The sequence below is a fragment of the Tachysurus vachellii genome, chromosome 6, assembly GCF_030014155.1.
Source record: "Tachysurus vachellii isolate PV-2020 chromosome 6, HZAU_Pvac_v1, whole genome shotgun sequence".
Taxonomy (NCBI): domain Eukaryota; kingdom Metazoa; phylum Chordata; class Actinopteri; order Siluriformes; family Bagridae; genus Tachysurus; species Tachysurus vachellii.
The window spans coordinates 27840433-27865112 of record NC_083465.1 but is presented as its reverse complement, the minus strand read 5'-3'; the positions used below and the strand labels follow the sequence as shown (position 1 = coordinate 27865112).

The 24680-nt window shown below is 38.1% G+C and overlaps 2 protein-coding genes across 2 annotated transcripts in view; both read right to left on the bottom strand.

Moving 5' to 3' along the window:
- Window positions 1-24680, bottom strand: part of LOC132847676 (uncharacterized) — a 240621-nt gene that overhangs the window by 37856 nt on the left and 178085 nt on the right. The window contains 2 exon segments of the mRNA XM_060873178.1: window positions 3218-3906; window positions 13002-13755. Of these exon segments, the coding sequence (XP_060729161.1) occupies window positions 3218-3906; window positions 13002-13755 (1443 nt within the window).
- On the bottom strand, window positions 13772-23325 carry LOC132847667 (uncharacterized). Its single transcript, XM_060873169.1, has 4 exons — window positions 23075-23325; window positions 20649-20760; window positions 14459-17767; window positions 13772-13906 (listed from the first exon to the last, which is right to left on the bottom strand). Exon 3 carries the CDS (start codon window positions 17564-17566, stop codon window positions 16418-16420), a length of 1149 nt encoding a protein of 382 aa, XP_060729152.1. The 5' UTR covers window positions 17567-17767; window positions 20649-20760; window positions 23075-23325; the 3' UTR covers window positions 13772-13906; window positions 14459-16417.

The following is a 24680-nucleotide window of genomic DNA, read 5'->3' as shown; positions in this document are numbered from 1 at the left end:
AGTGATGAAGATGCAGAGTGATCCATGCTTACTCACACTCTCTCTCTCTCTCTCTCTCTCTCTCTCTCTCTCTCTCTCTCTGTCCTCTCACACACTGGTGTGACAGTGACAATGGTCCTACTGTTTACGGGTTTGACACTTTACTGAATTGCAATGTATTTCTGAATGACTTGCCTGTTGAATATCGTTATCTTTATTGGATATTTTTAATAATTATATTTTCATGCTTTCTATCTCTCTCGCTCTCTCTCTGTCCTCTCACACACTCCAAGCACATCTCACGCACACTATGTGATTTGTTTTACGTATAGCGGACAATGGTCCTACTGTTTACGGGTTTGACACTTTACTGAATTCCAATGTATTACTGAATGACATGCCTATTGAATATCATTATCATTATTGAATATTTGTGTAGACAATGTTGTGGACAAATTGGTCCTACTTGTTACAGGTTTGACACTTTACTAAAAAAAATGACTTTGAATGTATTACTAAATAAGTTGCCTGTTGAATATTGTTATCATTACTATCGTTACTTTTTGTACAGTATAGCTTAAATGTGTGATTGGAATGTATTGTTAACATTGTTGTATATTTATTTAATTAGTGTTGTTTGTATGTGTTATTTTTAAATTATTTGTTTTATGTGGTGGATAATATTGAAACCTGAAATTGAAAATATTTATTTTTTACTATTTATTTTATTTGGAAGTTATTTATTTTCCTGATGTCATTTAAAATAAAGAATGGATTTATAGCGTTTTGGAAAGAAATAAAAAGAAACTTTGAATTTATATTCAACAAAATTGTTGTTTCATTTAACAATCACTGTTTAACATGTTCAGACTGAGCCAACAGACCATTTTAACAGGATAAATTGAATATAAACAAAATGTGTGGGTCTAGGTAAAAAAAGTCATTTTCATAAAAACTATTAAAATGGATTTATAGCGTTTTGGAAAAGAGCTCCTCACACACACACACACATATATATATATGTAGAGAGAGAGAGAGAGAGAGAGAGAGAGAGAGAGAGAGAGAGAGAGAGAGAGAGAGAGAGTCAATTACCTTTAATTTTATACAGGTGCAGCTAACAGAGAAACCACATACTGTATCTTATCACATTAACTCGTTATCACGTTAACTATGTTACCTGATCATTTGAGTGTTATAACTTCTATCCACCAATTGGAGGACAGTATCCACATATTCATAGAGGGCCCATGTTCTAAACTCATTGATAATTCCACTTTATGTGGATATTCAGTCTTTTCTTTGCCTAATGTTGTACCTAAAGCTGACTGAATTCTTTTTCTTTCAGGTCAAGTGGCTGAACTTGTTGGTTTAACAAGGGCATGTTGCCTGCTTTAAAACCAAGCATTTAGATTGGAGCCAGGCCCTGGTTTGGCCATGTCATGTCCTGAAGCAGCAGTCAGCTGTAGGAGCCCAATGACAGGATCAGAAACCGGTGTTCGATGTGCATGTCCAATTTTAATAGTGAACACCAAAAGCTACATCAGCATAATGAATCAGTATATAGCTACTGCATGTCATGGTGTCCCTGAGGAGAGTGCACCGCTTAACCTGATTTTTTTTAATTGAACAATTCTCAGGTTTTTATTGTTCTAAAAATTGGGTGACACTTGTCTCTGTTCTAATGGTAGTGACCAGTTTTTCCTCAGCAGTTCTGAGTACAAGATTCACGTGAATGTGATAGTTTTGGAAGAGGCCTCGGAAACTTTCTGTTTTATTAATGATGTTTTTCTCCATCTACTGCCCCAGTGCTGCTTGTTAGGCCAACTCATATGCTGCATTGTTTCTTCTACTTACAAAAGTACTGCCTGCTCTTTTGTACTGTATATTTATCAATTGTGATTTTTGCTTCACAAATCAAATTTACATTTATGGCATTTGGCAGAAGCTTTGAATCACTGAATTCTCACTGGCTCACTCATTTTCTACCGCTTATCCGTACTACCTCGGGTCACGGGCTCAGGCGTCATCGGGCATCAAGGCAGGATACACCCTGGACGGAGTGCCAACCAATCGCAGGGCACACACACACTCTCATTCACTCACGCACTACGGACAATTTTCCAGAGATGCCAATCAACCTACCATGCATGTAGGTTGGGGGAGGAAACCGGAGCACCCGGAGGAAACCCCCGAGGCACGGGGAGAACATGCAAACTCCACACACACAAGGCGGAGGCGGGAATCGAACCCCGACCCTGGCGGTGTGAGGCGAACGTGCTAACCACTAAGCCACCGTGGAAATTACAGACTGCCTCAGATGGATTATTTGTCACTGCTACACTGGAATAAACTTCTTGTTAATTAAGACAACCGCCCTCATCATTTTATCTTCTTATAGACAATAAAAGGAGATGACAATGAATTAGCTCAAAAAAATAATTTATCACAGCCATAACCAACAAAAAAAACAAGTAACAAGAATCAATAATGTTTGCGATCCAATGAGTGAAGAGTATCAACAGAATAAAAATGTCAGGAAAACAGCAAAACACAAAACTAGAGAGCATCTGGTAAATTCCTAAGAAGGGTCTTAGCAGCCCCTGTTTAACCACCACACCTTGTTTAAATGCGATGCCATGATGAAATTCAGGGGTGTTCAAGTCATGCCCCAGCCAATCAGACAAACAAAAGTAAAAAAATAAAACAACCAAAACCAGAACAAACCATCCATAAAATAAAGGCCTCTCTGTGCCCAGGTGGAACCAAAGTGGTGACTGAACAATTACACTGAACATGGTTCATCGTCTATACAGTAACAAAACCTGTTACCTCATAACAAGGTGACAACTGCATAAACAGCCAAATTTCCCTCTAGGCCACTAAGGATGACCATCTACAAAAAAGTTATTTCCGTGTGTGGTTGACTTTCCAAGTCCTGCCATGCATTCATGGTGCTAGTAGAAGTTATCAACCAGTCATGTTGCTCACCATCCAAAATGGTCATCCTCCTGTCTGACAGATTAACTGTCTGGTCCCTCTTAATTGTCAACTCTGGTAAAGAAAGTATCACATCATAGCCTCTCTCACACACATGAGAGATTATTGGCTGCTAACTCCATTACTGAGATGAAATGGCATTAGAAAACCCCTGTTTATCTGACACATACAATTGTAAAGGTTTACTGTAATCACAGCTAGCTAAAGCTGTAGCAGTATAAAGGCCCTTCAAAATTTCAATGATACGGCTTCTCTCCTGTGTGAATGCTTTGATGAGTTTTCAAACCAGTTGAATTTGTAAATCTCTTCCCACAGTGAGAGCACTGATATGGTTTCTCTCCTGTGTGAATGCGCTCGTGGGCTTTTAAATCACTTGATGTTCCAAAATTCTTGCAACATTGTGAGCAAACATATGGCTTCAGTCCTGTGTGAATGTGTTCGTGTTTTTTTAAACTACTTAATTGTGTAAAACTCTTCCCACAGTGTGAGCAGTGAAATGGCTTCTCTCCTGTGTGAATGCGTTGATGAGTTTTCAAACTACTTGATTGTGTAAAACTCTTCCCACAGTGTAAGCAGTGATATGGTTTCTCTCCTGTGTGAATGCGCTCGTGGGATTTTAATTCAGCTGATGTTCCAAAATTCTTGCAACATTGTGAGCAAACGTATGGCTTCAGTCCTATGTGAATGCGCTCATGGACTTTTAAATCATTTGTGTCTCTAAAACACTTCCCACAGTGTGAGCAGCAATAAGGCTTCTCTCCTGTGTGAATGCGCTCATGTTTTTTGAGATTCCAACTGCAAGCAAAACTTTTTTCACACTCCGAGCACTGATGCGGCTTTACTCCTGAGTGAACAAGCTTATGTCTGTTTAAGTTACTTAGTTGTGTGAAACTCTGTCCACATTGTGAACAGCAATATGGTTTCTCTCCTGTGTGAATGTACATGTGTTGTTTGAGAATATTTGAGTTGGCAAAACTCTTCCCACACTGTGAGCAGTAGTGAATTATTTTCTTGTCCATTGTGCACAAATCCCTCTGTGGTGATTAATTGTGTGAAGACAGCCAGATGACGATGTTTCACTGTGTAGCAGAACAGTAGACAAACATCTTAGATTATTAGGTGATAAACATGTATCAGGTGCATTATTCATCAGTCACAGAAACTGAAAAGATGCAAGTGAAATTAACAAGGCCAAAACTCATGCTAAGAGTTTAGTGCTATCTAGAATGCCATCCATGTTCAGTTAAATATACAGCTCCCTCAAAAATAGAGCTGCCAACAAGTGTCCTGGACAAGAGTTTTAAGGTTACGTTGCATGGTTTCTGGTCATTTAGTGGCTTGACAGGTAAAATCTAACTTTGTTCTTTAGCAATACTATGTAAGAGAGGATTATTTTTTCTAATAACAGAACCATTCTATAACTGAACATATGCTGCCAAACTATAAATATAACCCATCGACCTTCAGCATAAAGACTAAGGATGCAAATATAATATTTGAAAATAATGATGATTAAATAAACACAAAAGTCTAAGAAACTGCAACGTCACAGTAATGTTTAGAGAATATCAAATTAAATGCATTATTTATTTATTTATGTGATTTATCTAAAGAAAGAAAGAAAAAAGCCTTACCAAGTTGAAGTGATCTTTTGCTCAAATCCCAGTAATTTCTCAGCAGTCTTCTCAGTGAGGACCTCAACTAAAATGTCAGGGTGTCTCCTTTAAGTACACCTGAGGACAAAGACACAGTCCAACAACAGGCCATTACACAGCCATTGGTCAACTATTAGCACCTTTATTATCTAAGTCTGTGGTTTGGCAGGTAAACGTCTATAACTATCTGGTCAATTAAAGATATGCAAAGTGACTGGAGGGATTGTTCTTATATCAGTGTATGGAGAACAAATTATTAAGAATCTTATATGTAAGTAAGTGTATAAGATTCATACGAAAATTCTGCTACATCAGCGTTTCACATTAGGACAAACTAGTCTAATACACAACATATTTATGGCAGAATTACAGCCAACTACAACTGAGAAAATACTGTAACATTTGAAGAAAATAAAATGGAGCAAACTTTGACATTGCTGCACACACTGACATGCAGAAGCAAATGTGTAAATACATTAATCCTTTGTTACAATATAGAGGAATTTGAGTCCCAGTACAAGTTGTGATCAATATATTGGTTTAATTTGACATTTGTATTGTCTGAATAAGTTTCAAAATAAAAGTATAAACATCACATTATTCATACTTTGATCCATTTATCAAATAAACACTACAGTCTAAAAAAATATTTTTTTATGGAAAATACCATTTTCATACTTTAGATGCTGTAAATTTATGGACATTCTCTGTAAATTAACAACCCAGCTGTTATTTTTCCACATTATGCCAATAATGACAAAGTAAGGTTTACAGATTTTCACTGAAAGTTATTAGATTTTTAATATACACTTGTTTTTTTTTACATAGAAATGTATGTGAAATTAATAATTATCTGCATTTAAACTTGTTGCTCATTATGTAAATTGTGAGGTTTTGACCTCACAAGTCATTTTATATTTATGTTTACTTTTACACTTAAACTCTGCAATTCTGCACTCAAATTTAGCATCTGAGGGAAAAATAAACTGCATTTAAAACTAAGAAAAACAGCACATGGAGAAATAAGTTAGAAAATCCCACACACCCCACAACATCATTAAACATTCGTGTGAATTTAAGTAAATGCAAGATAATAGTGAGAGAATAAAATCACCAGTCTCCGTCTGCACACACGATGCTACTGAGCAAGTCTGCTTGTAGTGATTATGTAACCGAGCGTTTAACATGCCCAGTATAACATCAACATGTACTCCAACTCACAGATTAGGTCTGTTACAATTACATATATACCCGCGGTGCACCACTGATTAAGGTCCCACCTGCAACAATTAATAGGAACTTCTAACAAGAATCATAAAGCAGTGAATATAAGCTTTAGTTAAGTGAAAAAATTACATTTAACAAGTTTTGATAACGTTAACCTATTCACTAAATTAATTATTTATTCATTACAAATAAAAAAAGTCTTTAAAGTCACATTTCCCAGTCAGCCGGCTACACTGTCAAACAAAAAAATATGACATGTCTACCTTCAGCATCAAGACTATTGTTGCAAATGTAATATTTAAAAGTAACATCATACTTAATATTTTTAAAAACACAACATTTCCTATCGACCATGAAACAGAAATAATTAACTGCAACATCACATTTATTTATTTATTTAGATTGTTCCCATATCAGGGTATAGAGAACAAAATATTTGATTATTCTATTATATCTAATATATTTAATACAAAAATCTGCTTTCATGAAATGAAGAAGGATTATGCGGAAAAACTAGTAAGCCTAAACCACAACACATATTTATGGCAGAATACAGCCAACTACAACTGAGAAAATACTGTAAAATTTAACGCATATAAAAGGAGTAAACTTTACCATTGTGTTAATAGGACATTATTTCAGATATATATCTAAATTCACCACTAGTAAATTCATTTCTTTAAAAGTTTCAATAAGCGTCATTAAGGTTTTACATTAAGAAATACAAGTGTACTAAATTGTTCTAATTATAAATGCTGCTCTTCATAGTGACCAAATTCAGATGATCTTGGTTTGCAGTGAATAGTTTGTATATAAATAATTAAACATTTATAGAACAGTTGTAAGTTTCTGTTGAATGTTCAATATGAGCATATGAGTTCTGGCATAAGAACCTAACAGTGTTTACTGATTTATCATATCAGCAGTTAGAAGGTACATATCATATATGTGCATGACACTCATCTACAGTTCAGATTATCCACTGAAACAATACTGTGATCACCATCTGGCACATAAATGTCCCATAAAACCCTAAAATAAAACATTGAAGACAGATATTTTAAACAGCTTGTTTGAATGTTAAATGCATCTTCCATGACCTCCTCCAATACTAATTTGTGATTAATATTTGAAAAAAAAAAACTAAATTAGGTGAGGTCAACTTTAGATTTATTGGTAGTACTAATAGCATTTAGGTAACTTCAAGCACATTTCTTTTTTATTTTTATTTTGTTCAATTCAATATATTTGTTTAGCGCATTTAACAATTGATATTGTTTCATAGCAGCTTTATAAAACTATAGAAACAGAATAAAAATGTAAAGTTTAAAAGTTAATTATTATTATTATTATTATTATTATTATTATTATTATTATTATTATTATTATCCATCCATCCATCCATTTTCTACCGCTTATCCGGGGCCGGGTCGCGGGGGCAGCAGTCTAAGCAGGGACGCCCAGACTTCCCTCTCCCCAGACACTTCCTCCAGCTCTTCCGGGGGAATACCGAGGCGTTCCCAGGCCAGCCGAGAGACATAGTCCCTCCAGCGTGTCCTAGGCCTTCCCCGGGGCCTCCTCCCGGTAGAGCCAGATTCTGTGTCCGGGGATTGGGTCGCCGAGGTCCCGGCCTTCGACTGCCACCCAATCCACATTGCACCAGCCCCTTACGGTCCCTCCTGCAGGTGGTGGGCCCACAGGAGATTATTATTATTATTATTGTTATTATTATTATTAAGATCCATATCTAACATCATTCTACCAATATAACCACTCTCCCTCCTCTGTACTGTACATGTCCAGAGCATCTTAATCTCTGTCCTTGTCCCAAAAACAGCCAACCAGAACTGTCCCTCTGAGGTGCTCGTTCATAAAAAACATGTTATTATCGTGTGCACAGAAGTCAAGTCAAGTCAAGTCAAGAAACGTTTATTGTCCATATATAGCTGTTACAGTACACAGTGAAACGAGACAACATTTCTCCAGGATCATGGTGTTACATAAAACAAAGACAGGGCTAAGACTTAGTAAGTTAGTCCTAGATACATAAAGTGCAACTGTGCACTGTGTGGCTAGGACAGTTGCAAACATATGACCAAAAGTTTGTGGACACCACATCAGAACACTAAATTCAGCTTGCTGAACATGTTTAGGGCTTAGTCTTCATTTGCCGTCATAATAACCTCCAGTGTTCTTTAGAGTGTGGCTCTCAGCTACAAGAGCATTAGTGAGGTCAGACAGTGATGCTGAATGTTGACAAGGTTGAGTCCTTGCTCAAGGGCCCAGGAATTTAAACTCACATCCGTTGCCAGTAGACTAACATTTTAAGCACAAAGATACTACATCTACTGTTCTACTAAAAGAAAGTTGTAATGTTACAGCATAAAAATACATTCTCTATAATTGTGTGCTTCTATTTTTGTGGAACTAGCTTGGGAGAAGAACCAAATATTAGTTTGATCAGGTGTGCATATTCTTTTGACTATATATATATATATATATATATATATATATATATATATATATATATATCTATCCTTAACGAACAGCAGCAGTCAGCTGTAGCAGCCCAATGATATTATGGGCCATGATTCTTGCCCTTAAAGACATCGAGATGTTCGCTAGCACTGAGGCCTCTAAAAGATCAGAAACCGGTGTTCGATGTGCATGTCCAATTTTAATAGTGAACACCAAAAGCTTAGCATAGTGAACCAGTATATAGTTACTGCATGTCATGGTATCCCTAAGGAGAGTGCACCCCTTAACCTGATTTTTTTTATTGAACAATTCTCACGTTTTTATTGTTCTAAAAAATGGGTGACACTTGTCTCTGTTCTAATGGTAGTAACCAGTTTTTCCTCAGCAGTTCTGAGTGCAAGATTCACGTGAATGTGATAGCTTTGGAAGAGGCCTCGGAAACTTTCTCTTTTATTAATGGTTTTCCTGCATCTACTGACCTAAACCAACACTGTTTTGTGGGTATGCTGTAGTGAAGCCTATACATTGTACATTGTAATTGGACTGGGTGCTGTTATCAAGTTGTTGTTGTCCCTAGTGTCTCTGTACATACCTAACCCTTGGAAAAATCCCAGCTGAGAGTCCCCTGTGTTTCATCCCCATGGCAGGTGATCTTCATATCGTCTTATCCATAGTGAATGATACTGAACAAGCTCCGCAGTTTGTCATTGGTGAATTAAAGGCTATGAGAGACATAGTTATTCAAAATAGGACCTCTTGACTGCAGAGTGGTGGTGTCTGTAAGATGTTTAACACCTCATTCTGTTTCTTTATTTCTAATAATGTTCACATCACCACCAATTTCATTCAAAATATATATGCGAGAAGCTGGGTGATCTGTAGGTGCCCTATTTAACATTTTCATGGCAGTTCCACTCAGTAAGATAAAGTCATGCTTTTTGTTAGAGAAGACCACCCTCTGAACTCTGGCATGCACAGCTGCACAGACTTAAAGGGTGACTGGTATTTGAGGTTGGGACCTAAGAGGGCATTGCTATATTTTGAATTTATTTTTGCACTCTCTGTCCTGGGCTGACTGTGTGACATTTGTTTATGGCCAAATCTGCTCTGGGTGTGTGTTCACGGTGTGTGTGCTCTTTGGATGGGTTAAATGCAGAGAACAAATTCTGAGTATGGGTGACCATACCTAGCCGTATGTCACGTCACTTTCACTTTCATCTTATGACCATATCATCCTTTGTTTTTTCCTAGATATTCTTTCTGTTTTCATAAACAAAAACCAAACACATACATTCTAAGAGTTTCTTTTTCTATAATTTTCTATAAAAATTTTCTATAAATTTTTCTATAAAAAGTGAACCAGAGAATTCTAACAGGTTCACACAACTACAAATATGTTTGAATTCCCCAGTGCTGCCTGTCTTTTGTACTGTACATTTAACAATTGTGATTTTTGCTTCACAATTCGAGTTTCCATTTATGGCATTTGGCAGATTCTTTGAATCATTGAATTCTACAAAACTGGTTCAATAGGTCACAGACTAAGGAAAGCATCAGTCTAAAACAGGGAGGAAATATAGAAAATGTTTTTAAATACATTATAAACAGGAAAAAATAAGCACTAGTTTAAGTTAATTTCAGGAAGACAGGGGCTCAGGGGAAGTTCATTTCACTCATTTCCTTAGTGCCAGAACAATAATCTTGATGTCACACATGGCTCAAATATGCAACAAGTAGAAATTACAGACTGCCTCAGATGGACTATTTGTCACTGCTACACTGGAATAAACTTCATGTTAATTAAGACAATCACCTGCATCATTTTATCTTCTTACAGACAATAAAAGGAGATGACAATGAATTAGCTCAAAAAATAATTTATTACAGCCATAACCAACAGAAAAACAAGTAACAAGAATCAATAATGTTTGCAATCAAATGATTGAAGACCAGGGGCAGTTCTAGCCATTTTTTAGGGTGGCTCCAGCCCCCCTGTCTGTGATCTCAGCCACTCCAAAACTAAAATTATAATTTTTACTTTCATAAATAAACAATTAAAATTACGTAAAAATGCAGGACATGTCGTCGATGGGAAAGAAAATTATTTATCAGTTTGATCCAAGAGCGATTTTTTTTACTTTGCTTTTACGCGCATGCGTTGTAGTCTACAAATAGTGTCATCAGCTGTCTGTTTTATTTGAAAGGAGAAGCAGAGGCACGCGCAGTCAGAAAAAAGTGTCCACTTTTGCCATTGTAAATAATACCATACTGTTTGGCTTACTACAGGGAGTGCAGAATTATTAGGCAAATGAGTATTTTGACCACATCATCCTCTTTATGCATGTTGTCTTACTCCAAGCTGTATAGGCTCGAAAGCCTACAACCAATTAAGCATATTAGGTGATGTGCATCTCTGTAATGAGAAGGGGTGTGGTCTAATGACATCTACACCCTATATCAGGTGTGCATAATTATTAGGCAACTTCCTTTCCTTTGGCAAAATGGGTCAAAAGAAGGACTTGACAGGCTCCGAAAAGTCAAAAATAGTGAGATATCTTGCAGAGGGATGCAGCACTCTTAAAATTGCCAAGCTTCTGAAGCGTGATCATCGAACAATCAAGCGTTTCATTCAAAATAGTCAACAGGGTCGCAAGAAGCGTGTGGAAAAACCAAGGCGCAAAATAACTGCCCATGAACTGAGAAAAGTCAAGCGTGCAGCTGCCAAGATGCCACTTGCCACCAGTTTTGCCATATTTCAGAGCTGCAACATCACTGGAGTGCCCAAAAGCACAAGGTGTGCAATACTCAGAGACATGGCCAAGGTAAGAAAGGCTGAAAAACGACCACCACTGAACAAGACACACAAGCTGAAACGTCAAGACTGGGCCAAGAAATATCTGAAGACTGATTTTTCTAAGGTTTTATGGACTGATGAAATGAGAGTGAGTCTTGATGGGCCAGATGGATGGGCTCGTGGCTGGATCGGTAAAGGGCAGAGAGCTCCAGTCCGACTGAGACGCCAGCAAGGTGGAGGTGGAGTACTGGTTTGGGCTGGTATCATCAAAGATGAGCTTGTGGGGCCTTTTCGGGTTGAGGATGGGGTCAAGCTCAACTCCCAGTCCTACTGCCAGTTTCTGGAAGACACCTTCTTCAAGCAGTGGTACAGGAAGAAGTCTGCATCCTTCAAGAAAAACATGATTTTCATGCAGGACAATGCTCCATCACACGCGTCCAAGTACTCCACAGCGTGGCTGGCAAGAAAGGGTCTAAAAGAAGAAAAACTAATGACATGGCCTCCTTGTTCACCTGATCTGAACCCCATAGAGAACCTGTGGTCCATCATCAAATGTGAGATTTACAAGGAGGGAAAACAGTACACCTCTCTGAAGAGTGTCTGGGAGGCTGTGGTTGCTGCTGCACGCAATGTTGACGGTGAACAGATCAAAACACTGACAGAATCCATGGATGGCAGGCTTTTGAGTGTCCTTGCAAAGAAAGGTGGCTATATTGGCCACTGATTTGTTTTTGTTTTGTTTTTGAATGTCAGAAATGTATATTAGTGAATGTTGAGATGTAATATTGGTTTCACTGGTGAAAATAAATAATTGAAATGGGTATATATTTGTTTTTTGTTAAGTTGCCTAATAATTATGCACAGTAATAGTCACCTGCACACACAGATATCCTCCTAAAATAGCTAAAACTACAAACAAACTAAAAACTACTTCCAAAAATATTCAGCTTTGCTATTAATGAGTTTTTTGGGTTCATTGAGAACATGGTTGTTGTTCAATAATAAAATTAATCCTCAAAAATACAACTTCCCTAATAATTCTGCACTCCCTGTATGTGGTCATATAATATATAATATGAAACTCTTCTTGTTTTAAATTCTCACTGAGGCCTAAGCCCCTAAAGATGAAATCCTAGAACCGCCCCTGTTGAAGAGTATTAACAGAATAAAATGTCAGGAAAACACAGCAAAACACAAAACTGGAGAGCATCTGGGGAAATGCCTAAGAAGTGGCTTAGCAGCTCCCTGTTTAACCACCACACCTTGTTTAAATGCGATGCCATGTTGAAATTCAGGGGTGTTCAAGTCATGCCCCAGCCAATCAGACAAACAAAAGTAAAAAAAAACAAAAGAATAAAACAACCAAAACAAGAACAACCAAACCATAAAATAAAGGCCTCTCTGTGCCCAGGTGGAATCAAAGTGGTGACTGAACAATTACACTGAACATGGTTCATCGGCTATACAGTAACAAAACCTGTTATCTCATGAGAAGGTGACAACTGCATAAACAGCCAAATTTCCCTCTAGGCCACTAAGGAAAAAAGTTACATCTCTGTGCGATAGCGGTTGACTTTCCAAATCCTGCCATGCATTCATAGTGCTAGTAGAAGTTATCAAAAACTCCTGTCTGACAGATTAACTGTCTGGTCCCTCTTAATTGTCAACTCTGGTAAAGAAAGTATCACATCATAGGCTATCTTACACACGAGAGATTATTGGCTGCTAACTCCATTACTGAGATAAAATGGCATTAGAAAACCCCTGTTTATCTGACACATACAGTTGGAAAGGCTTACTGTAATCACAGCTAGCTAAAGCTGTAGCATTATAAAGGTCCTTCAACATTTCAATGATACGGCTTCGCTCATGTGTGATTGCGTTGATGAGTTTTCAAACTACTTGAATTTGTAAATCTCTTCCCACAGTGAGAGCACTGATATGGTTTCTCTCCTGTGTGAATGCGTTGGTGACTTTTTAAATTACCTGATTGTGTAAAACTCTTGCCACATTGTGAGCAATGATACGGCTTATCTCCTGTGTGAATGCGTTGATGAATTTTCAAACTACTTGAATTTGTAAATCTCTTCCCACAGTTTGAGCAATGATATAGTTTCCCTCCTGTGTGAATGTTTTGGTGTTTTTTTAAACCACTTAATTGTGTAAAACTCTTGCCACATTGTGAGCAATGAAACGGCTTATCTCCTGTGTGAACGCGTTGATGATTTTTCAAACTGATTGATTGTGTAAAACTCTTCCCACAGTGTAAGCACTGATATGGTTTCTCTCCTGTGTGAATGCGCTCGTGAGTTTTTAATTCACCTGATGTTCCAAAATTCTTCCAACAGTGTGAGCAAACGTATGGCTTCAGTCCTGCGTGAATGCGCTCATGGACTTTTAAATCATTTGCGTCTCTAAAACACTTCCCACAGTGTGAGCAGCAATAAGGCTTCTCTCCTGTATGAATGCGCTCATGTTTTTTGAGTTTCCAACTGTAAGCAAAACTTTTTTCACAGTCTGAGCACTGATACGACTTTACTCCTGAGTGAACAAGCTTATGTCTGTTTAAGTTACTTAGATGTGTAAAACTCTGTCCACATTGTGAACAGCAATATGGTTTCTCTCCTGTGTGAATGTACATGTGTTGTTTGAGAATATAGGAGTTGTCAAAACTCTTCCCACACTGTGAGCAGTAGTGAATTATTTTCTTGCCCATTCTGCACAAATCTTTCTGTGGTGATTTATTGTGTGAAGACAGCCAGATGACGATGTTTCACTGTGTAGCAGAACAGTAGACAAAAATCTTAGATTATTAGGTGCTAAACAAGTATCATGTGCTTTATTCATCCTCACAGAAACTGAAAAGTTGCAAGTAAATAAACAAGGCCAAAACTCATGCTGAAGAGTTTAATGCTATCTAGAAAGCTATCAATGTTCAGTTAAATATACAGCTCCCTCAAAAATAGAGCTGCCAACAAGTGTCCTGGACAAGGGTTTTAAGGTTAAGTTGCATGGTTTCTGGTCATTTAGTGGCTTGACGGGTAAAATCTAACTTTGTTCTTTAGCAATACTATGTAAGAGAGGATTAGTTTTTCTAATGACAGAACCATTCCATAACTAAACATATGCTGCCAAACTATAAATATAACCCATCGACCTTCAGCATAAAGACTATTGTTGCAAATATAATATTTGAAAGTAACGATGATTAAACAAACACAAAAGTCTAAGAAACTGCAACGTCACAGTAATGTTTATTTAGAATTTCAAATTAAATACATTATTTATTTATTTGATTTATCTAAAGAAAGAAAGAAAAAATACTTACCAAGTTGAAGTGATCTTTTTCTTAAATCCCAGTAATTTCTCAGCAGTCTTCTCAGTGAGGAACTCAAATAAAATGTCAGGGTGTCTCCTTTAAGTACACCTGAGGACAAAGACACAGTCCAGCAACAGGCCATTTCACAGCCATTAGTCAACTATTACCACCTTTATTATCCGAGTCTGGGGTGTGGCAGGTACACGTCTATAATCATCTGGTCAATTAAAAGATATGCAAAGTGACTGGAGGGATTGTTCTTATAATCAGGTTACGGAGAACAAATTATTAAGAATCTTATATGTAACTAAGTGTATAAGATTCATACAAAAATTCTGCTACATCAGCGTTTCACATTAGGACAAACTAGTCTAATACACAACATATTTATGGCAGAATTACAGCCAACTACAACTGAGAAAATACTGTAACATTTAATGAAAATAAAATGGAGCAAACTTTGACATTGCTGCACACACTGACATGCAGAAGCAAATGTGTAAATACATAATCCTTTGTTACAATATAGAGGAATTTGAGTCCTAGTACAAGTTGTGATCAATATATTGGTTTAATTTGCCATTTGTATTGTCTGAATAAGTTTCTAAAATAAAGTATAAACATCACATTATTCATACTTTGATCCATTTATTAAATAAATACTGTTATGGAAAATACTATTTTCATACAGTTTATGCTGTAAATTTTTGTACATTCTCTGTAAATTAACAACCCAGCTGTTATTTCAAATCAAAATCAAATCAAATTTTATTTGTCACATACACATACAAACAGGGTACGATATGTAGTGAAATGCTTTATGCAACTGTCCGGTATAAGAATAAAATAATAAAACAGTATAAACTGTATAAGAAAACTATATAAAAATATAGATGATTGCACTTTGCTGTGCAAGTCCAGAGTTAAACTGTCCTTAGAATGTCCAGGTGAAGTATGGTGTGTAAATAGTATATGGAGTGTATAAAGTGGCACTGTGCTGTTCAAATTAAAGTGACAGTGACAGTCCAGAATTAAAGTGTCAGTGCAAAAAAAAAGTGGGGGTGGGGGTGGGGGGGTGGTCTTGCATAGACACTGGGGATGTAGAGAGAGGTCCAGCGCTAGATCCTGGGTGTCTCCTAGTTTAAGATCTGAATGGCCTACGGGAAGAAGCTTCTCCTCATCCTCTCTGTGTTTGCTTTCAGGGAGCGGAAGCGTTTCCCTGAACGCAACAAAGAAAAGAGTCCATTGTTGGGATGGCTGAGATCTTTTACAATCTTCCTGGCTCTGGTCCGGCACTGCGTGCTGTAGATGTCCTGCAGGTCAGGGAGCTCAGTGTGGATGGTACGTTCAGCTGAACGCACCACCCTCTGGAGGGCTCGCCTGTCCTGCATGGTGCTGTTCCCGAACCAGGAAGTGATGCTACCCGTCAGGACGCTCTCAATGGTGCAGGTGTAGAAGATCTTTAGCACCTGAGAGTGTAGTCTGAAGTACCCTCAAGCGTCTCAGATGGTATGGTCACTGCTGGGCCTTCTTCACCAGGGTGTTAATGTGACAGGACCAAGACAGGTCCTGTGTGATGTAAACACCTAGGTACCGGAAACTGTCCACTCTATCTACTGAGGTCCTGTTGATGTTTAGAGGTTGGTATGACCGCTCCTGCTTTGTGCTGAAGTCCACTATCAACTCTTTAGTCTTGCTGACGTTCAGGAGAAGATTGTTCTCCTGGCACCATCTCTCCAGGTTTTTAGTCTCCTGTAGGTAGGCCGTCTCGTCGATGTTGGAGATCAGGCCCACCACAACAGTGTCGTCAGCAAACTTGATGGTGGTGGTGGAGTTGGAAGTGGCCACACAGTCATAAGAGTACAGTGAGAGGCAGCGGGCTCAGAACACAACCCTGGGGGGCTCCAGTGCTGAGGGTGAGGATGGATGATGTGTGTTTGCCCACCCGTACAGCTTGTGGTCTGTCTGTCAGGAAGTTGGAGATCCACTGACACAGCGGCAGGCTGAGAGTCCCAGGATCTCCAACTTAGAGGTGAGCGTGGAGGGAATTATGGTGTTAAACACTGAACTGTAGTCCACAAACAGCATTTTTGCATAATTCCCTTTTCTATAGTCCAGGTAGCTCATCGTGGTGTGGAGAAGCTGAGCAATGGCGTCCTCAGTAGAGCGGTAATGGCGGTCCGCGAACTGTAGTGGATCCATTGTGTCTGGTAGTGATGCAGTGATGAAGTCTCTGACAAGTCTATCGAAACACTTCATCACTATTGAGGTCAGAGCTACAGGGCAGTAGTAGTTGAGGCAGGCATGCTGGGGTTTCTTCGGGACCGGAACAATGGTGGACTGCTTGAAGCATGAGGGGACAACAGACTGTTCCAGTGAGAGGTTGAATATCTCAGTGAACACCGGTGCTAGCTGGTCAGCGCAGGCTTTCAGAACCCGACCCGTGATGCCATCTGGTCCTGTTGCCTTCCTGGTATTCACTCTCCTGAATGCCCTCCTCACGTCATGCTCTGAGATGGTGAACATGTTTACCTCTCCAGCTCTCTCAGCGTGCATGCTGTTTGTGCCGCTAGCGTGGTTAGCTAAAGCCTCGAAGCAAGCATAAAAGGTATTCAGCTCGCCTGCCAGAGAAGCGTCCGCATTCCCCATTCTAGAAGCAGGTGTTCTATAGTCCGTAATGTTCCTTAGTCCCTGCCACAGGCTCCTAGAGCCACCATGTTGGAACTGTGACTCTAGTTTCCTCCTGTAGCGCCACTTTGCTTCCTTCACCACTCTGCGCACACTGTAAGACGCAGCCTTGTACTCGCCCATGTCCCCGGTGGCGAGCCCCGTGTTATAGGCAGCGGAGCGGGATCTCAGAGCGTCGCGGATGGGTTTATTTACCCACGGCTTCTGGATCGGAAACATTCTGATGGTGGCTTTCTGCACCGTATCATCCGCTAGTTTCCCTACGACCGCTTCCGTAAACATGTTGACGTCATCAGAGCTGTGCCTGAACATATCCCAGTCTGCGTCATCCAGAGCGTCCTGCAGAGCGGCCACCGATTGGTCAGTCCAGCGCGCAACCTCCCTCTGAACTGGAGCTTCCTGTTTCGGCCTTTGTTTGTAAACAGGCATGAGGAAGATGGCGGCATGGTCCGATTTCCCAAACGGTGGACGTGATTGTGCCTTGTAGCTGTTTTTGAACGGTGTGTAGCAGTGGTCCAGTGTCCTTCCGCCCCTGGTGGGGCAGGTGATGTGCTGCTGAAAGTTCGGTAGTGCGCGTTTGAGGTTGGCACTGTTAAAATCTCCCAGCACAATGAGCGCAGCATCCCGATGCTGTGTTTGGTGTAGCGTTAGTGTCTCGGCAATTATGCCAATAATGACAAAGTAAGCTTCTCAGATTTTCACTAAAAGTTACTATATTATTTTTTACATAGAAATGTATGTGAAATTAACAATTATCTGCATTTAAACTTGTTGCTCATTACATCACAAGTCTTTTTATATTTATGTTTACTTTTACATTCAAACTCTGCAATTCTGCACTCAAATTTAGCATCTGAGTGAAAAATAAACTGCATTTAAAACTTTGAAAAACAGCACATGGAGAAATAAGTTAGAAAATCCCACACACACCCAACAACATCATGCACTTCATTTACACACGGATTTCAGTACAGGGTAACAGATATTGCGTCATCAGGTAGGCGTGGCCTATTTGGTAATCTAACCCTAACCACAACCGTTTTTGGTTGTTTATTTGTTTTCTAAAATAAATCTACCTGTATGACTGTTTTGTCCTTCGTAGTATGCTGGGGGTTTTTTTTTTGAAAGAGAGCGTTTTTCCAAGACCTCTGGAAACACGCCCACTTTACGTCGTGGTAACGAAACCCCTGGAATTTAGTGAATGCCACTGAAAAAGGCAAGCTGCTTGTAGTGCACCACTGATTAAGGCCTCACCTGCAACAATTGATAGGAACCTCTAACAAGAATCATAAAGCAGTGAATATAAGCTTTAGTTAAGTGAAAAAATTACATTTAACAAGTTTTGATAACGTTAACCTATTCACTAAATTATTTATTTATTCATTACAAATAAAAAAGTCTTTAAACTCGCATTTCCCAGTCAACCGGCTACACCGTCAAACAAAAAATATGACATGTCTACCTTCAGCATCGAGACTATTGTTGCAAATGCAGGGCTGTCAAGTGTCACACATTGAGAGTGACAGTCACTCATTTCGGTCTTTTGTCACATGCCACACATCGTATTTCTCACGCAGAAAAACTATTTTGACTATTTATCATATATTTAATAAGCCGCAGATTTTTAAAAAACTGGTATATCTATATATAGATATCTATCTCACATCCCAAAAATTTCCTTTAGCAAACTATCCAATGGCATGTTAATTTCTAACCCTATTAACCTTTTAATAATTTATTAAAAGTATTAACCTAAAAACATTAATATTATAATATTAACCTAAAAACATGCTCAAATTGTCTTGTAATAATATAAAACATTGTGAATAGAGAATAATTACTGTCATAATGTGCTTATTAATGCTTATCCATTTTTCTATACATTTATTATATCAATTGTTTATTATGTCAATAATCAAATTTTTTGAAATGTACAGTATTTATTTGTTTGTTTAAAGAAAAAAAAATCTTACCATGATAACATTATCTTTTTTAAACACCAGTAACTTTACTAGCTAAAGATATTCAAAAACTTGAACTTGAGGCCTTGGATAAATTCACTGGACATTATTGATGCAATATTGTCTCAAATTTCAAATGTTTCTAAAGCACATACTTTGTCCTAGTATGTGTATGTTAGTGAGAAATAGTTCTCTTTTGTCTCCTTTGTGAATGCGCTGGTGGGATTTTAAAGCATTTTTACATCTAAAACTTTGTGCACTCTGTGCACTGGTACAGTTTCTCTCCTGTGTGAATGCGTTTGGAATGGAATTTGTTTTTTTTTTTTTTATTATTAAACCGCATCCCACAGATTAGTTGATGGTTAGTATTTGGTGCAGCTTTTCCTCAACTGAACACAATTAAAGTGTCATTCCTCAGTCACAAAAAAAAAAAAAAAAAAAAACTTAAAAACTGGTCCAAATATATACAGTTTCTGATCATTTTGTCTTAATATCTAATATAGCTTAATTTCCTTTAGTAACAATACCCAATAGAACATTGAGTAATTCCCTAACCCTATTAACTATTTTAAACTGATGCTCAAATTTGATTAATATTTGCATTATTTAAAAGGTTTTACTTCATTAAAGTTCATTAAAGCTAAATCACATTAAAAAAAAAATCTGGTATAGACAAAAAATATTCATTTAGAATATACACTCCTTAGATAATATATCATTCATTCATTCATTTTCTACCGCTTATCCGAACTACCTCGGGTCACGGGGAGCCTGTGCCTATCTCAGGCGTCATCGGGCATCAAGGCAGGATACACCCTGGACGGAGTGCCAACCCATCACAGGACACACACACACACTCATTCACTCAATCACACACTAGGGACAATTTTCCAGAGATGCCAATCAACCTACCATGCATGTCTTTGGACCGGGGGAGGAAACCGGAGTACCCGGAGGAAACCCCCGAGGCACGGGGAGAACATGCAAACTCCACACACACAAGGTGGAGGCGGGAATCGAACCCCGACCCTGGAGGTGTGAGGCGAACGTGCTAACCACTAAGCCACCGTGCCCCCTAGATAATATATAAAATAAGCAAATGTAATTAGAATAGCTATTGAAAATATTTTTTAGTTTATTTAAAAAACGAACAAGTGGAAATGAGATGAGACTCAGCTTTCTTTTGTTCTAATCTCACATCAGTCTTCTTTCCTAAGAAGAGGCTAAAATAGGAATACAGGGTACAATGTGAAATTATCTTGTTAGATGGTAGAATGTTGTGGATTTAAACAGTTTCACTAGGTATGTCTGCAATGCACTCTTATATACATTTGATATATTAATATGTGCTTTATTGTATTATATTTTTACATGTATTTATTATTTTTTAAATATTTACTTCACATTATACCTAAATCACATTTTCAAAACGTTGAACTTGGTACAATATATGCAAAATGTACAATTTATTCAGTATATACACATTTTAAAGTAATTATTTTCATTTGAACATTTAAAGAAAATATTTATTTATTTAAAGAAAGCCTTACCAAGTGTAAATGAACTGAGATGAAAGCTCTTCCCAGAAATCCCAGTAGCTTCCCAGCAGTCTTCTTTCCAGCAGACTAAAATCAGAGTACAGGGTGTCTTCCTAAAATATTTCTGGGAAGAAAAGTCACAGAATAATCCATCAACAATCGTTAAACACCCATTAGCCTCGTATCATCCGAGTCTGACATCACATGAACCAAATTATACTAAACCAATAATCCAAAACTAACAGTATAAACATTGGTGGATGCGTCTGTGTGTGTGCAGGCAAAACAAAGTCTGATAGTCTAGATGTAGATGCAGACTGGCAGTCCTTAACTTTAGGGAATGCCTCAAAACCTTCTGCTGGGTGGCAGATGGACAAAAATAAAAAAAAACAGTGGGTAGATGAAGTGAGTGTGAAAAAGGTCCTGAATAAACTTCATTGTTCTATATTAATGTTTGCAGTATTATTGAACATGAAGTGTAACAAAATGTTATCATTTAAATTCATTTACCCAGCCCAATCAGATTAGGTAATATTGAAGAGTCAGTATAATAACAGCATTTAAGAGCAACATAAATGAGTAATAAAATGTAGATGGCATCATAATTAATAGTGCACTTACGACCATATTCCTGCTAGTAGGGGAAAGGAGTAGATTGTGAAACATAATATACTCAGGAAGTTTTTCCCTTTCTGTGAACATTTGCCCACAGTGAATAGTATTATCCAAGATACTAACACTAGTATCTAATGATTTAGTGCTACACAGTAAGTTATTTTAACCCAGATAGAGTATTTTCAACATTTTGTAGAGTAAAGTTGCTCAATCAGTGGAGTTAAAAGTGAATGTAAAAATCTGCAGAGACGCAGCGACAATTTCAACTCTACAGCAGTGATGAATCCCTGCCACTCTGCTGTGCTTGTGCTGTGCAGAACAGAATGAATGTCCAAGACAAAACAAATGATATCACCAGTCATAGACAAGGTCATAAACAATCTTACACAGTCAGTCCAGGAGTGTGCTAATATATATTCTGAATAGATCAATGCCCTCATAGGTCCCAGTGGGAACTGTGTATGTTCTTAAGGAGTTTGCTGCCCCAACCCCAAACACCAATCACCCTTTAAGTCCTTACATGTTAGAGGTCAGAAGATGGACACATCCAGCAAGACCTACATTATTGTGTTAAGTGGAACTTGACCTAAGTGCTATTAACTTGTGCACGTACGGCTCGCCTAACACAAGAAGAAATGGAATGAAAGATGTTTGCTTCAAGAACCAAAACAATGCAATATCAATATCAGGTAAATTCAAAGCAATTTCTAAAAAAAATGCGCAGACCAAATTTACAAGACACTGCTACTGAGGTGTAAGACTTCATCCGGTCTATCTTTCATCCGGTCTATCCTTGTCACTGTTGTGTTTACACTTCTAACCCTGTGTGGGAATCACACAAGACCAAAACTTTCTTCACACAGTTTCAAGTAATCACCTTAACTGATTTTCACAAAAAATAGAATAGAATTGGGCCATAGAAGAATTTATCACCACCACATATACATTACAGCACAGTGGAATTCTTTTCCTCGTATATCCCTACAGAGGAGGTTGGGGTCTGTGATCGGGGCAGCTATGATAAAACACCCCTGGAGCAGGAAGTTTTAAAGGCCTTGTTAAATTGCCCAACAGCTTGACAAACGCTGGGCTTGAATCAAAAAGCAAAAACAACAACAAAACATGCAAAGCTTCATGTTAGATGAAGTGAGCAGCTGAATAAAAATCTAAATTAAATCAATATTTTGTGTGAATACACTTTGGTTTCAAACCATCATCTTGTACACTTTGAACACTTGCATAAAGTCAGAGATTCTGTTAATTAATCATTAATTTCATATGTAGGCTGAAACAGTCAGTAATTGAAAGATATGATCTAGTGTAGGTTTAGGAAGAGCCGAAAGCTCTGCTACTAAGGTGATGTGGAAGACAGGTTCATGTCACAGCATAAACATAGCAAGACTGAGCACAGCAACAAGACCCAATGTAATTATACTGCATCAGCACTGGCAAAGATGTCAAAGCAGACTGGGGTTTCAACATGTGCTGTTCAAGCTATTTTGGAGAAGCTAATATATAAATTAACAAAAAAACAAAAAAAAAAAAACAGCAAAAAAGTAAAATAAAATAAATTTAAATAAATAAAACACAATAAAATCCCAAACGAGGCAAACAGCAGTTCAGTAACAGAGCAGGATCAGGAGACTAAACTGGTTACTAAACAAATAAACCAACAAAACAAAGTCTTGGGCCTGTCGGAAACAGGAAACGGACATCACACAACAACAACATACAGTAAACAGGAGACTCGGTGGCGTCGCGGACAAAGACACACTAAAAGCACGTGACGAGGTAAACAAACAGAACGAAACGTGTTTCTTTACCTTACACGTAGATATATTTGTGTACTATGAATATCAACATTCCGACAGTTTCTAAACTTTTAAGCCGCCTTCACACTGCACACGACAAACGACCACAGATAAACCGGAAGTCATTCATTTCCTATGGAGAGTTGCAAGGTCGCTGCGTGAGGTGACGACCACCTGCGGATCCGTAATTTTCGGGTCCGATTTGAGCGTTGGATCCGTTAAAAAATTTGAACTTGTGTGACTACACCGCATCCGATATGCCGACCGGATGTGATGTATTCTAATGTTGTCCTATCAGGTTCGTGTGCGCGAGATGATAAGAATTATTGAAAAGTATTAATATTAACTTTAGTAATTTTTAAACTTTACCAAAAACAATCTTTTTGTTTTAAATACATTGTTATTGATAAAAAAAAGTAATAAATTATTAATATTTATATTGTATTATTTTTAATGTTGTGTCCATGTTTCCTCAAAAATGATTCACGGTCTTTCTGGATTTAGTGTTGTATTGATTGTTTGTATTTACTCCTTCATTAATTAATTCCTTCATTCACCACGATAAATGGAGGGAGAATACAGGCTCTTGCTTTTACTCTCTTTTACTGGAGATGCAAAGAAAACATTGCAAATCAGTGTGTATAAAACACCACCTGACTCGGAGAAAAAGTCTCGGTGAGTATCACCGTTTAGTGCAAGAGTTGCGCCTTAATGGAGAAGATTTATGTCACGATCATCTAGTAATGGGTTTTCCGAGACCGCGAGAATTAACTTCTCTCCCATGTTGACGTCTACACGATTATATTGCATATTCCGTGCGACTGTCACTAGGGGGCGAAATCCGACAGTCGTGTCCGTTTGTCGTGTGCAGTGTGAAGGCGGCTTCACCATGTGGTCAACGGATCCGTGCTTCCTCTTCGAAATACGCTGGATGTGCGTTCATGGTTTACGCATGCGCAAGAAACTGAGCAGTACAAATAAATATATAAAACAAGCCCCGGTAATACAAACCATTCATCCATCCATCCATCTATCTATCTATCCATCTATCTATGACTGATCAGTCTAACAATAGATCATTTGATTGATCTGCACCCAATCTTATATTGGGGGAGAAAAAACAAAAAAAACAAAAAACAAAACAAAACAAAAAAAACAGTATACTCTCTGGTATCATCCAGAAAAGGAAGAGTCTGAGTTTCCCTCTTCTGAGTCTGGTTCCTCATAAGGTTTTTGCCTAATGAGCAGAGTGATAATATCTGTTGTTAAAAGCTTTATACATAAATTAAAATCTGCAATCATGCCTAAGAAGAAAATTGGTAAAATGGTGATAATTGGTGAGTAAGGGAAAGTTTAAAATGTTTATGTTCACTGTTTTCTATTTCTCTCTGTGTGTGGTGTGCGTGTGAGGTGTGTGTGTGAATGTGTTGGGGAGCTCTCTTATTTTGTTTATCATCTTTCCAGAGGAACATTAGAGCTGTGACCATTACATAGCGCCTGTAATGAGATTGTTAGTAAAACAAACTGTCAGACCCCCACAATCACAGTCCCAGAAACCAAAGTAGTCTGTAAATGCACCCACGTGCAACGGTACTCTAAACACTTCTATACGGTGGCC

Coding starts and splice junctions, on each gene's coding strand:
- LOC132847667 (XM_060873169.1), bottom strand. CDS start 17,566: ATGCCTGTTTACAAACAAAGGCCGAAACAGGAAGCTCCAGTTCAGAGG.